The sequence below is a fragment of the Nycticebus coucang genome, unplaced genomic scaffold, assembly GCF_027406575.1.
Source record: "Nycticebus coucang isolate mNycCou1 unplaced genomic scaffold, mNycCou1.pri scaffold_57, whole genome shotgun sequence".
In the NCBI taxonomy this organism is placed as follows: Eukaryota; Metazoa; Chordata; class Mammalia; order Primates; family Lorisidae; genus Nycticebus; species Nycticebus coucang.
In genome coordinates, this window is record NW_026515585.1 from 250,697 (window position 1) to 266,446 (window position 15,750).

Consider the following 15,750-nt stretch of genomic DNA (forward strand, 5'->3'; position numbering starts at 1 on the left):
AATTCAATCTTATTTGCTATCCATATTTTGAATTCAATTTCTGACATCTCAGCTATTTGTTTGTGCATGCGATCTTGTGCTGTGTCTGCCCCATAGATCCATTGATCTACTCTGATTATTCATTTTGCCAGAATATTTCCTTTGATTTTGTCTCATGATTATTTTTCACCATTGCCTCTGGCTGTCCTCAGAGTAGGGGTTGTGTCTCTACAAGATTAGACCTGCGGGGATTACTTTATTGTTGCTCTATCTTTGCAGGGAGTGACCCTGTGTAGCTCTTCTGGGGCTGCCCCAGCCAGGGAGTTCTGGTTGAGGGAGCAGCTCCAGACTGTGACACCCCTGGATCAAGCAACAGGGCACGGGGTGGCACACATGGTTCTGGGAGTGCCTTCTGCCCAGTGACTTTGGCACAGGAGGTCCAAGGCTCCAGCAGTCTCTGGCCAGTATAAGGGCTCCACGCAGAGGCAGGGTGGAGGTAGGAAGGGTACAGAAGGGAGGATGCAGGGTTGCACAGCTCCCAGAGTTTCTTTTCAGGGTGTGGGGAGGCCCGGAGTGTGGAGTAGTAGTTCCTGGCACAGCTTTTACTGGGGTCCAGGATGGTGCCAATCACTGGTCCCGGTGCAGCTCTTTTGGAGGTCTGGGAGGGTTCCCATCACTGGTGCCTGCACAGCTCTTCCGGAGGTCCCTATATATATATTTTTTTTTTTCTCCAGGTGTCCTTTCCTAAAAACTCTATTAAGGCAGGTATCTTGGGCATTCCTAAGGCTTCCTTGATTGTTTTCTATTTTTCAAAGATCTCTGGTCTTTGTTGCCTAAATTCTACTGTCTTAATAATAACTGTTTAATGTGTTTTGGCTGTATTTTTTTTGGGGGGGGGTAGATGGAAAATTAACACCTGTTCCTCTGTCTTGGCTAGAAGGAGATTGCAGTAGAGCTTCAGCCCATGCTCTGGACTGGCCAGCATGTTTTCATTCTTGCTTTATTTTACTGCTTGCTTCTCATCCTTCATTTGTCAGTCTGGCCATCTCTTCCTCAGAAAAATCTTCCCTAGGCCCAGTATAGATTGAATTATCTTACATAACATACTAATTTTCTTACAGATTCTATCTAAATTAATAATTGTCACTTTTTTGTCTTTTTTTTCACTTTACTTTAAGCTAAATAAAAGCAGAGGTTCTGTCTAGTCTGCAGAGCTCAGTATCACATGTGCCCCATCATACCCACTAATTATATTTGTGCAATGTGTGAGTGAGTGTGAGAACGTGCCGCACTTTATATATAAAAGTGCTCCTGTATTCTCTTTCTATCTTTTATTCGCCCTGATACAGATTCTGTTAACCAACTGGAAATTCAAAACATGGCTCTTACCTATAAAAGCCATGCAGAACTTAATAAAAGTCACTATAAAAAACTTACAGATAAAATCAAAGCACTGGAATCTATGATTACTTTACTAAAACCGAAGCTATCTGAAACAAAAGGGATAAACTTACAGTTATATCGTCAAAGATGTGAATGGGAGCAAAAACTCCAGAGGTTGAGGTATGAAATTGTAGTTTTAAAGAAACATTTGAACTATTTATTTAGAACTATTTATTTGAACTATTTATTTATATGTTGGAGAATGTTTGAAATTGCTGACGTATCAATTGGTGTTTAATAGGAGAGTAGTTGGGTAGCACCTGTGGCTCAAAGGAGTTTGGCACTGGCCCTGTATGCCGGTGGTGGCAGGTTCAAACACAACCCTGGACAAAAACTGGCAAAAAAAAGAAAAGAAAAATAGGAGAGAAGCCATCTTAGTCTTCTGGGGTGTACAATTCTTGGAAATAATAAAATAAGTTCTTAATTATAATTACATTTACTGACAATTAAATGTATATTATTTTAAATCATAATTTTAATAGCTATATTAGAAGTTTACCATAGGGAAATCTCCACTTATTTAACAAATTGAATTTGTAATTTTAAATAGTTGTAGTATAATTAATACTGTAATGAACATTTTTACACAAGTCTTACATTTCTAATTATATGCTTTTAACTTATTCTTCAATATAAAATTCTTGGGTTAAAGTAATCTTATGAAAATGACTTTGATTAATATTTTGAAATGGTTCTCAAGAATGTTTATGCAAATTTATAACTCAACCAACAGAGTTTAAAATGACCTTTTTCAACCCAGACAAAGTTTCTTAAAGAAATTACATAGTTTGTTTTCATAATGCAGGGAATGAAAAGGAAAATGGAAATTGACTACTGATTAGCTTGTTCAACATCTCTCCTACACAGACTAAATTAATTTAAACTTTTGTGTTGAAAACATATATTATTGTTCATTGTATTATTAAATATTTCACCTGTCTTTTCCCAAAAGGAATTTCAGAATTGTTTATAATATATACCAGCATCAACAAGTAACTTGAAATTATCACCCAAAACAGAAACACAGAACACATGGGTAGCAAATATAAAAATAGCAGCCTGCAGTTATATGTTGTGTGAGATATATCTGAATGAGCTCTCTTACACTGCCAGTCACTTTCAGGAATGTTTGTGCTGTTTTGTGGGGATGAACATTTCCCTCCAGTGAATTCATAAACTTATTTATAAAGGGTAAATTTCTGTTAGTTTACTGTCCATGATCTGTCCCAGTTGGAGAGAAATTGTGACTATATAAAAAAAGGCAATTTTCACTCAACCACAAGACTCCTAGAAGTCATCAAAAAATACAGTAATGTTTCAGGATATAAAATCAATGTCCACAAGTCAGTAGCCTTTGTATACACCAATAACAGTCAAGATGAGAAGATAATTGAGGACACAACTCCCTTCACCATAGTTTCAAAGGAAATGAAATACCTAGGAATATACCTAACAAAGGAGGTGAAAGACCTCTATAAAGAAAATTCTGAAATCCTCAGAAAGGAAATAGCAGAGGATATTAACAAATGGAAGAACATACCATGCTCATGGATGTGAAGAATCAACAGTGTTAAAATGTCTATACTTCCCAAAGCAATCTACCTATTCAATGCCATTCCTATCAAAATACCAACATCGTACTTTAAAGATTTGGAGAAAATGATTCTGCGTTTTGTAGGGAACTGGAAAAAAAACCATATAGCTAAGGCAGTTCTTAGTAATAAAAATAAAGCTGGGGGCATCAGCATACCAGATTTTAGTCTGTACTACAAAGCCATAGTGCTCAAGACAGCATGGAACTGGCACAAAAACAGAGATATAGACACTTGGAATCGAATTGAAAACCAAGAAATGAAACTAATATCTTACAACCACCTAATCTGAGATAAACCAAACAAGAACATACCTTGGGGGAAAGACTCCCTATTCAATAAATGGTGTTGGGAGAACTGGATGTCTACATGTAAAAGACTGAAACTGGACCCACACCTTTCCCCACTCACAAAAATTGATTCAAGATGGAGAAAGGACCTAAATTTAAGGCATGAAACAGTAAAAATCCTCAAAGAAAGCATAGGAAAAACACTGGAAGATATTGGGCTGGGGAAAGACTTCATGAGGAAGACTGCCATGACAATTGCAACAACAACAAAAATAAACAAATGGGACTTCATTAAACTGAAAAGCTTCTGTACAGCTAAGGAGACAATAACTAAAGCAAAGAGACAACCTACACAATGGGAAAGGATATTTGCATATTTTCAATCAGACAAAAGCTTGATAACTAGGATCTATAGAGAACTCAAATTAATCCACATGAAAAAAGCCGACAATCCCATATATCAATGGGCAAGAGGCATGAATAGAACCTTCTCTAAAGATGACAGATGAATAGCTAACAAACATATGAAAAAATGTTCATCTCTATATATTAGAGAAATGCAAATCAAAACAACCCTAAGATATCATCTAACCCCAGTGAGAATGGCCCACATCACAAAATCTCAAAACTTCAGATGCTGGCGTGGATGTGGAGAGAAAGAACACTTTTACACTGCTGGTGGGACTGCAAACTAGTGCAACCTTTCTGGAAGGAAGTATGGAGAAACCTCAAAGCGCTCAAGCTAGACCTCTCATTTGATCCTGCAATCCCATTACTGGGTATCTACCCAGAAGGGAAAAAATCATTTTATCATAAGGACACTTGTGCTAGACTGTTTATTGCAGCTCAATTTACAATCGCCAAAATGTGGAAACAGCCTAAATTCCCACCAACCCAGGAATGGATTAACAAGATGCGGTATATGTATACCATGGAATACTATTCAGCCATTAAAAAAAATGGAGACTTTACATCCTTCGTACTAACCTGGATGGAAGTGGAAGACATTATTCTTAGTAAAGCATCACAAGAATGGAGAAGCATGAATCCTATGTACTCAATTTTGATATGAGGACAATTAATGACAATTAAGGTTATGGGGGGAGGAAAAGCAGAAAGAGGGACGGAGGGAGGGGGTGGGGCCTTGGCGTGTGTCACACTTTATGGGGGTAAGACTTCATTGCAAGAGGGACTTTACCTAACAATTGCAATCAGTGTAACCTGGCTTATTGTACCCTCAATGAATCCCCAACAATAAAAAAAAAAAAATAAAAGATAATTTTCAACTTATACACTTGATAATTTTCAATATCCTTTTCCTGAGTAACTAAACTAACAGAAACTTACCAATTAGGAGAATGTTCTTTCACATCTACCTTTCATGTGTACATGTCTTTTGGGAGAAAATGAAGTGAGATATTCAAAACCTTAGGACTAGAAAAAACAAATATTCAAGAAAACAGACATTTTATTAGATAATCAATGAATAGATGAAGAGTCAGGTCTCAAAATGAACTTTTCTCTAACAATGAATTTTAAGATAAGTATATTTAACTGCAGATTCACACTAAAAGAAATGGAAGAGATGAGAAAAAATGATTCTATAGCATTTGAACAAATTAAGGAAAAGTTAACAAGAGAAATAGAGCAACATAGAAAAGAAGTTGCGATAAAAGAAGAATTGGAACACAGACTGAGAGCCCAAAATGTGGAGTTGGGGACCCTTAGAAATAATCTGGAGGTAAATTAATCTTTGGTTAACATCACATTTATTATTTTACTTCATCACTATTAGTTGTGATGTCTCTTTGATTCAATGCTTATTATTTATGTATAAAACAAGCCAAAATCTTGCCTTAAAAATTAACTATGATATTTATAGCTAAAGTTGTTTATTATAAATCTTGGCGTCCAAGTAGTATCTTATTTCAGTACAAAAAATTTTTGAAAATGATATACCATAGTATATACTGAATGATGACTTATCAGGTGTTTTTTTCCTAGTAAAATAGGTCATTGTATTTTCCCCTATTTCACATTTATAACAACTTCAAACATTATGAAGAAGAAACAAAAGATATTGCAACCGCAAGTAATCTCATGATTTTCTAAGAAGACCTCTGTAGATTTTATCTTGTTTGTAATTTGTGTTTTGAAATATAAGGCTTATTTTACATTTATATATTCATACCAGAGTGGTAACTGTGATTTGATAGATGTGCCTCATGGGGTAGGATCAGAAGACTAAGGAAAATCCTGTAAGAGGCTTATACTTTTAATCTCTCCTTTTCAGAATTGTGATAAGTAGCCAAGTTAATTGATATGTAGAAAAATGCTTAGCACAATGCCTAGATTTATCATTTATCAATAGATATAATTGTTATAACTTAGGATAAAACTGTTAGAAGAGTAGAATATCTATAGAATATTCTCAGAAAAAAAACTTAAGAACGTTGGCAAATTTTACCTGTTCTAGTATACACAGAGCTGAGGCTCCTACTATGGAGTGGGATGTTGCATACCAAAGTGGACACCCAACTTTCTAGTATGTCACAGTTATTAAAGTTTTGCGCATTTGGATTTGTTGTAATTCAAAGAAAGCCTTTTCCAATTTGGAGATTCATAAAAATTATTTAATGATTTCTTTTTTGCTTTCACAGATTAATTGCATTCATGTAAATTTTTGAACTTTCAGGAATTTATGCTCTATAAGTTTTGAGGTTTGGATCCACTTTCTTTGCCCAGTTAGCTGCTTTTTGCAACCCTTTCATTTCATAAATGTGCAGATTATTTTTTACTTTCTGGGGAAATCATGATATGTTATTTTATTGAGTGATAGCTAAAAGTTTCTTTTCTTTCACTTAGAATTGTCAAAGGCATCAACATGAAAGAGATCTCCTGAACAAAGAAATTGCCAGGCTAAGATTGAAAGTAGAAAGAATGAAAATGAACAATGAGGGGATAGACAAGAAACACTTGCGGGACTTGGAAATCATCAAAGACAAGACTTATGACCTTCAAAATACTGTAAAGCTCAGTGAGGAAAGGTTAATGAAACCAACAGCTCAGTATAGTGGCCAGCTCAACATACTATGAGAGGAGAATAAAGTGCTACAAGCTGAACTGAAGGAAGCAAAAGAAAACCAGAAAAAATTAGAAGCAGAACTTGAATCCCACCGTCTCAGACTGGCAGATGCTAACCATGAGCGTCACCAAAGTCAGGTCTCCCAAAGAGACCTTGCCTTCATTGTCCAGAGAATAAAAAAAGAATGGTCTGGTACACTGGAATATATGAGCTCTCATGCTGATATCCTTTTCCAACAACTTTGTGATGCAGAAGAGAAATTCAATTGCCTGCAAGCTGAGTTCTGTCACATGAAAGATGCTCTTCGGGAGAAGACTTTTGCTCTAGAAGGTGCACAGAGAGACCTGATGGAAGCACAGTTTGAAAAGCAGAACATTCAACTAAAGTATAAAAGTGAACAAAATACAGGGAGTACGTACATCGTAAAGCAAAAGTCTTTAGAGACAAGATTGTCTGGACTGCAATGTAAAACTATGTCACTTCAACAACAGCTGGATGATGTTCACAAGGATTCTGCTGATAAAGAGAAGGAAATAAACACCAGAGACAGCCAGTGTGCAGCAGCGGTGAGGACTCTTGAGGTAGTGCATGAAAGGTGTAGTCTGCTTTTGGAAGAGGAAAACAAGAAGTTGCTTGATGATTGCAATCACTTAAAAGAAAGGCAGTACCAATATAAAAAAGAGAAAGTGAAAAGAGAAGTAAGTATCAAGAAATAGATATTTTTCAAACTTCCAAAAAGAAAAGTGAAGTGCTATTTGGTAGTGACTAAGCATTGTATCTGGTTGAATGTGAGAATTTCTACATCTGTATTTGTGCTATCAGCCTAGAAATATTCCTTGTTTCCAGCAAATAAAGGTTAGAACTGAGAGATGTTTTACTTTGAGTAAAGACATTGTGTCAGTTATGAAATTTTAAGAGTTTAAGTTATAAATTGTTAATAGACAGAGTAAAAATGCTCAAAGCATAATTTTAGTGTCTTTATGTTGCCTCATTTTAAGACAAAGCTGAAGCAGATTAAAGTGAGTAGGGAGCTGGGTAGGGGTAGGAGTTGCAGGAGTTGAGATCAGGGAGGGAGGTGGAGGCCAGCTTACTTAGGGCCTGGGGAAGCCATTGGAATTTTACTTTTATTTTAAAATAGGAATTATTGGGAGAGTCTGAGCAGAGGATTGAATTTGTGAGAAACTCGGAGGCTGATCTGAGCTTCTAATCAAAAAGAAAGAAGCCATTTTACAGGGTAGAATTTGCCACCATTATCCCACCCACATGCATATGAATCTTTTGTTATGCATTTCACATTCCTTTTAAGCCTTTGATACTTTAGTATCCTTTGGGGATACTTTGAGTATTATAATACTCTGGATCTTATTTAAATCTTGCATTTCAGCACGCTTCCTCACTTTGCCAAGGGAAGAAGGTCACCACCTGATTATGGCTAGGTGGAGGTGTTAGGTATGGACAAGAAGGGTGAGGAACAGATGGCACTAGGAGATGCTTTGTCTACAGTAATAGGAACATACTGACCATAGGAGGCTTCCAAAAAGGAATAACCAAGGGGTTTCTAAGAGCTGAACAGATGTTTGATCTATGATAGGGATCTCCAAGTACTGACCAACCAGAAAGAGGCAGAGAAACCCAAAAATGGTGATATGATCAATACCAAAAAAGGTAGTCTTGAAGCATGCCTATAAACAAGGTGACAGTGTCCTCAAGTGACTTGCCCTCATGAGCACAGTATCACCACCGGCACCATGGCAATCCTCAGAAGTTTACAAATGCCATGGCAACCCTCAGAAGTTACCCTATAAGGTCAGGAAAGGGGAGGACTACTGGTTTTGGAAACTCTCCCTTTCCCAGAAAATTTATGAATATTCCACTCTTTAATCATTAATGATTAGCATAAAGAACAAATGCTAACCCTAGGGGGCTGCTGTTGCTCGTTGACGCAGTCTGCTCTCTACTAACTTTGAGAGTGCATTATGCCTACTACACTCTTTAAACTCAGGATCTTTGTCATATAAACCCATTCCCTCTCTGGAATGTACTTTGCTTTATTAAATGTTGGCCCTTTGCCTGCTTGCAGCTACTTGTTCTGCTTATTTATTCTGTCATCTTGGTATTAGTAACCATTCTTCAGTACTGGGAACCAAGAACCAGGGAAGGTGAACTGACATTTTGTTAACAAACCTGACAGAGGTGGAAGTCTAAGTTCTCTACTCAGCCTCCAGTGACAGCTCTGGGGAGGGGAAATTCCTTGTTACTGCTGGGCAGGGATTGAACTTTCTCACTAGGTCACCACTGATAACACCTCATGTCAGAGGGCAGGAACACCTTATTACTGCTTCTCAGAAGACCCACACTAACACTATGTGTGGCAAGGCTCAGTACCACCGGGTATGAATGAAAGTCCTTATTCCTCACATTGCCTTCTCTGACATCACCCTTGCAGGGTCAAAGGGACACCCAGTTTACACTTAGGTGATGGTAGATGTCTAGGGTGGGATCACCATTTTATTCTGTGGCATTTAGCTGGAGTATAGTGGTTATTATCTTAACAGTTTTCTGGCATGCCACATTGCCCTTTTCTTAGTTCTTTGGCTGAAGAGAGCAGGCTTTTTTTGGTGATTTTTGTTTGTTTGTTTGTTTTTGCCTGCATCTGTTGACATTTCAGGTCGACAGCTTCTTTGGCACTCAGGCCAAGATACATGAGGCAAAAACAAAACCCAGGAAACTCACCCACGTGTTTTTCCTCAGGTTGCCAGGTCCCCAGCTGAACTGTCTTCTGTCCAATTTTCAGAATCTACTTATAGTTGTTTTATATATAATATCAGGGGCTTTTAGCCATACTTAGGAGGAGGTATAGGAAGAAGTGTATCTACTCCATCTCTTTACAGAGTCACTTTCATTTAGGTAGAATATGTTAAGGGTATATATTTCCAGGCTGACAGTTAATTTCTTTCATTGCTTTGAAGACATTGCTCTGCTGTCTTCTAGTATTTTTCCTGATGAGAAGTAGTTATCTTTGTTCCCAGGTACATACATATCTTTGTTCCTTTGTTTTTAAGATTTCCCTTTGTTACTGGTTTGTGGCAAATAGTTTTATCATTTATTTATTTATATTTTTTATAAATAAGATCTTGCTCTGTTGCCAAGCAGCATGATCACAACTCACTATAACCTCAAGCTCTTGAGCTCAAGTGATGTTCCTATCTCAGCCTCCTGAGTAGCTAGGACTATAGGTGCTAGACAACATGCCAGCTAATTGTTTTTTCCTTTTTCTTCTCACTGTATTGCCCAGGCTGGTCTCGAACTCCTTGTCTCAAGCAATCCTCTTATATTAGCCTGTAATCCAGGTGCTGGGATTTCAGGCATGAGCCTCAATTCCTGACTTAGGTTTGTAGCAGTTCAATTATGGTGTGCTCTGGTGTGATTTTCTTGATCACAAGATTTTTTTTGTGTGTGTGATTTTTTTTTTTTTGGTTTGGATTTCATTGAGCTTCTTGGATATGTAGGCTTAAAATTTTTATCAAAATTTTTTAAAATTTAAAAAATGTTTAGCCATTATTTCTTCAAATATTTTTCTACTCCCTCTCTCTTCTGTCTGGGATTCTTAGTTTGGTTACTTGATAGCTTCTGTAACTCACTGGTGCTCTGTTCATTTTTTCATCTTTTTTCTCTGTGTTTCATTTTGGGCAGTTTCTATTTTTCTGTAGTGTCTAATCTGTTCTTAATCCAATTAAGTATATCTTTCATTTCATATATTGCATTTGTTATCTCCAGAAGCTTGGTTTTTCCACTTGTGTTTCCCTTCTGATAGTAATAGTTCAAAGATTATGTCATATTATCTCCAAAGGTACTTACTGGCTCTTTAATATCTCAACAGTCCAGTTCTATGCTGTGTTCAATTTCGCTAAGCTTTGTATTTCCCAGCAGATTCCCCTCTGGAGAGAGCTGACCCCGTCTGGATCTCATACACAATTAAAGAAGCAGAGAGAGGTTTTAATGGATCCAAGGCAGAGCAGAAACGAGTTAAATAAATGGTCTCAGCCTGGAAGAAGCAGCTCTGGAGTCCTGGAGGATTCTAAACTTGACCAGTTGTGAAGAATATGGCCTTTGGACATTAAAAGCATAGAAGTACGGCAAAGGAAATCAAGTTATTATTGTCATCATCATTAACGTTTAGATGAGTAGAGACAGGAAGCTCTAGTTCAAAGACCCAGAAATTGTAATGAAGGCATGATCTGTATTTTTCAGGCAAGAACTTAAAGGAAGGAAAACCATAAGCCCGGACATACACCGGCTGGGCGCTCAGATTTAAAATAAATTGCAGAAGACCTGTTCTCTCCAAGGGCTTTCCTCAGTCGCAAGGCAAGAGTTGTGTCACTCTTCTTTGTCTCCAGGGCTGGTGCTTTTGACACGTAGTCATAGTCTCTCAAAAGAAGTATATACAATTTGAATCTTTTAGCTCACAGAAACAGTATATTGGCAATTCCTTCGTTAGCGCAGACAAAAGGGGCGGGGAAGAGTGGGCGCTGAGGGTGCTGGGTACTGTAGTTCCAACGCCCCTGCGCAGGCGCAATGGCCTACCCGGAGGCCGGCCCAGCCGAGCCCGCGCCATTGTTGGAAGAGTTCCCGCTCTCCTCTGCTAGTGCTCTCTGTTGTCCTCAGTTCGGCCACCAGGTACTCGTTCCCCCGGGCGCCAAACCTGGGTTCTCGGCCGCCCCTCCCTCGCGCTTAACTCCCTGCTGCTTCCGGGGGGTGGCAGTTCCCTACAGAGCCCCTTCCCACCCCCCCCAGCGGACCCGCCCACCCCGGAGAGGCGAATGGGGCTGGGCCTCCTACCTGCGTGTGGGCGCGGGCTGGGCACGGCCTCCCTCGCAGGGCGGTCCCCCGCTCTGCATGGTCTCCTCGCCCGGGTCCGAACGCGGGAACCTCCCCAGGAGGCCGGGCCGCCCTGGCTGCCCTGGGGTTGCGCGGATCGGTTGGCGGAGCTGGGGTGAGGGGCTCGTCACGGGCGGTCGGGGCCCTGACCATACCTTCCCAGCCTTCCCCATTTGCTGGCTTTAGGAGGGTTGGAGCCCGCAAGTTCGGAGCGAAGGGCGGTTGGGGAAAGCGCGCAGAGGTGGAGGGAGCGTTTCCATCCTGTCTTGTTGAGACAGCAGGGTCGGAAGTAGGTTTCACAGAGGGTGACCTGCGCTACTCTTAGTAACCCAGACAGCTTTTCTTTGTCGGCTCATTTTATGACATTTCGAACACTGTAACCACCTTTAAATCACTTGTCACTCACTCCGTGACATAAAGATAGTATGATTGCATTGGTTGGGAGATGCTGGACTCGTCCATGGCGCTAAAATTCTCAGCAAGGACACGGACCCTTTATTCTTTTTAAATAGCTACACTGGCTTGGGGACCACAGCAAGTGAAGTTTCTCCCTTTTTCTTAATACTTTTGCAATGCTTGGAAAGACAGCATCCAAAACAAAATAGGGAAATTGTGACTGGTGAAATACGTGTGTTATCCTAGATATCTAATGTCGAAGGAGAAGCAGGTGGTTACTCTCATTTGCTAATAACTGATTGTGTTAAAGAGACCTGTCTGTAGTCGCGGTAGCCAAACCAAAGTTAGAACCTGACTGAGGATGTCGACCGCCACTCTGGGATTTCATTCTTATACCAGACTTCTGCTTATACATGTATAGATACTTCTTGTCTACTTGGATAATACAGAAAAGTAGAAAGAAGGATAAATATCACAGCCCCAGGTCTTAGAGGTCTTAGTAGTCTGGCTTACTCCATATATATATATGTTTACTCCATATATATATATATATATATATATATATATATATAATGTTTACACAATCTAGGTCAAGCTGACTAGACTGAATGTTGAATAGTATTGTTCTGATTATAAAATAAAATGTTTATTGCAGTTTGGTTAAACATTTTACCTGCATGATTTATTGCCAAGGAGAATTTTATTAATCATTACAGATTTTAAAAGAAATTCTAGGCTACGTGGGTAGCTCATGCCTGTACTCCTAGCACACTGGGAGGCCGAGGTGGGTGGATCACTTGAGCTCTGGAGTTCTAGAGCAGCCTGAGCAAGAGTGAGACCCTGTCTCTACCCAAAATGAAAAACTGAAACAAGAGGATTGCTTGAGCCCAAGAGTTTGAGGTTGCTGTGAGCTATGATGCTACAGCACTCTACCAAGTGTGACAAAGTAATACTCTGTCTCAAAAAAAAAAAAAAAGAAGAAGAAATTCTAAATAAATGATGCAGGGTCATTCTTAACAAATTTTAAAGGTGCAGAAAACTATTGCTCATGTTCCTTGAATTGAAATGTCTTATGTTGCTCTTTGTACATTTGCTTTGGTGTATGGGAAAAATATTATAGTTTGTCTTGGTTCTTTGTGACCTTGTAAAACTGGTCTTATTAACTTAAGGGTCAGTGTAGGGGTTGGGAGAGAGATGGTCTTCAAGCTCCTTAAAATAATTTGCAACATCACTTATGAATGTGCATTATTCTGGACAAAGTCAGATTCTCAAATGTGGTCCAACCCCCCCAAATTAAGATTTATTGGTGTTGGTATGAAATTATTGTTAATATTCATTAGGGCAGTTTCAGTTATTGTTTTAAATTGTCATCAAACTTAGCAAAATCATCGCTTCTGAACCGGCGAGATGAAGAATATTTAAACAAACGCCTAGCTGGAGGCAGAAACTCGGATGAGGAAACTAACGTGGGGCAAAGCTTTGCCTGGGCTCTAGAATCCTTTGGGTAAAACATATTTCAATTGGGTTTTCAAGGTGTGTAAAGAAGAGTTTTTTTTTTTTTTTTTTTTTTTTTGTAGAGACAGAGTTTCACTTTATGGCCCTAGGTAGAGTGCCAAGGCATCACATAGCTCACAACTCCTGGGCTTAAGCGATTCTCTTGCCTCAGCCTCCCAAGTAGCTGGGACTACAGGTGCCCACCACAACACCTGGCTATTTTTTTGTTGCAGTTCGTCCGGGGCCGGGTTTGAACCCTCCACCCTCGGTATATGGGGATGGCACCTTACCGACTGAGCCACAGGTGCCGCCCAGAAGAGTTTTTAATTTGAGGTTCACGAGTTGACTTTAGGACAATATGTAAGGTTAAAAAGCTGAGGTACATTCACCTAGAGTTGAGACCCTGACTTAGGTCTTAGATGAAGCTAAAGAATTTCCTTTCTAATAAGTGTGTCTAGTGAGAGTTTGCATCCTCAGAATTGCTATCCCTCTAATTATATGTGTGAGTTTCTGGGAGAGGAATCATTATTTTCATTAGGTTTTCAAAAGGATCCATGACCTACAAAAAAATGTAGAGAAACACTAATGTAAGGTAAAACCACTTTTGTTGGTAATCTTGTTAACAAAAGACCATGAGAGGAAGAACCACAGAGGAAGGAAAGGAAACAACTTTATTTTCAAAGGAAGAAACAATCTGCATGCGCTGCAGAAGGGTGGGGGAACCTGGTATGTACAGTATGTGTCACAGGATTAGCCTTACCTGTGTACTGAGCAGGGGGAAATATGAATATTCATGAGGGAAGTAAGGCAGGGGCACATGGGGTAAACATATGTAACATACATGTTCATTTTGGGGTGAGGTTTTAGCATTAAAATGAGGGGTAATTTGGCTCTTTATATCAAAAGGTGAACTGTAGGGAACAAAGATAGTTTGCACACAGCCTGTGTAAGTTGGCCAAAACAGCCTTGAGGTTTGCTGCTATTTATCAATAAATAACGTTTATTATCAATAAAGACCAGTCCTTTGTCCAAACTATTTATCAATAAATAACAAAGACTGGTCCTTTTTGCAGTTTTGTTTTGTTTGTTTTTGCCAGGGCTGGGTTTGAACCCGCCACCTCTGGTATATGGGGCCAACACCCTACTCCTTTGAGCCACAGGTACCATTCTGTCCCTCTGTAAATAACAAAGACTGGTCCTTTTTGCAGTTTTTCCCTCCCACTGCACTCTTTTCCCTCCCTCAACTTCTCATTGTTTCTCTTCCACCAAAACATTTTCATTGTGCCTAGTGAAACCTGGTGTCGTCGAATAATTCTGTGTTTTTAAGATACTCACATATTTTCTTGATTTCACTCAACCCTGGTCTCCTCTTGAAGTTAGAAAATTTTAATTTAGTGGCCTTAACAGTGTAAGTTTCACTATACTCATATCTATCTCATTTATATATCTCTAATGTTTTTGCATTCATGACAGCCTTGGTTTTATGTCAATATAAAGATAATGGTTAAATATTGCATTGGTATAAACTATAAGGTTAGATTGAGTTCTGTTATATTTATTGAACAAAAGCTACAACCTGACAGGAAGCAAGGTTCACTTTCAGGGCAGGAGTGGATTCAGCATGTTTAAGCATAACAAAGTTTCTACTTGAAGGGCTATATAATTGTAGTACTTTTTGCACAAAGTAGAGTTTCTCAAAAACTGGATATTTATTACGTCACTGCCCTTTGGTCCGTGAGGCTGTTATATTCTAGAAGAATTTATATTAACAATCTATGCCATTTGGCATAAGGAAATAACATACATCAGAAAAGCAGAACCAGTGCCCAGGCATCCCTCAATAAGGTCCATCCTGTTTGACCACAGTATAAAACCTGTATAATTTATATTAACAATTTATACCATTTGGCATAAGGAAATAACATACATCAGAAAAGCAGAACCAGTGCCCAGGCATCCCTCAATAAGGTCCATCCTGTTTGACCACAGTATAAAACCTGTATAAGGCATGTACTTTTTTTCAATACCAAAGGACTAATCCTTAATGTATTGTGCATTGAATTTCATATCCCTTCTGTTATTATTGTTATCCCCACTTCCTTTTATTTAGATTTGCCTGATATACAAAGGATAAAGATATATTTGAGTACGAGGTTGGGAGGACATGTCAGAGTTTCTAATATCATTTAAATTTTGAAGTTGTAGTGTATTCCTTACATGAAGCTGAGGTCTCTGAAAATGTTAGGAAACTGACTTTTCACAAGAAAAGCAGAAGAGGAGACTTTTAGAATATTTAATTGTTAGATGAGGTGGTGATTGTGGCAAAGAAAGATGGAATTATATTCTTTTACTTCACACAGCATATTGACTTAGTGGAAGAGATACAGGCTTTGGACTTAGATTGATTTGGAGTCATGGCTCTTCATGGCCTTGGGTAAATACTTTGATTTTTCTAAGATTCAGTTTCCTTATCTGTGGAATGGGAATATTCCTGTTGGGTTGATGAGAGGATTCAATGAGAAAGTATTTTAAAATCTTGTACAATGTCTTGCTTACTTATTGTGATTACATTTAACAGTATTAAAGTCTCAAG

General features: G+C 38.8%; 1 protein-coding gene across 2 annotated transcripts in view; it reads left to right on the plus strand.

The window, feature by feature from the left end:
* Window positions 1-11,008: 11,008 nt before the first annotated feature.
* LOC128579477 (zinc finger protein 41-like) overlaps window positions 11,009-15,750 on the plus strand; it is a 35,369-nt gene continuing 30,627 nt past the window's right edge. The window contains exons 1-2 of one of the 2 annotated variants that reach the window (XM_053581553.1): window positions 11,009-11,066; window positions 15,518-15,591. In XM_053581553.1, coding sequence (XP_053437528.1) covers window positions 15,572-15,591 — 20 coding nt within the window. In that variant the 5' untranslated portion in view covers window positions 11,009-11,066; window positions 15,518-15,571. Of the gene's footprint in view, window positions 11,067-15,024; window positions 15,592-15,750 lie in introns of those variants that run through there. The other variant, XM_053581554.1, reaches the window with a different exon arrangement.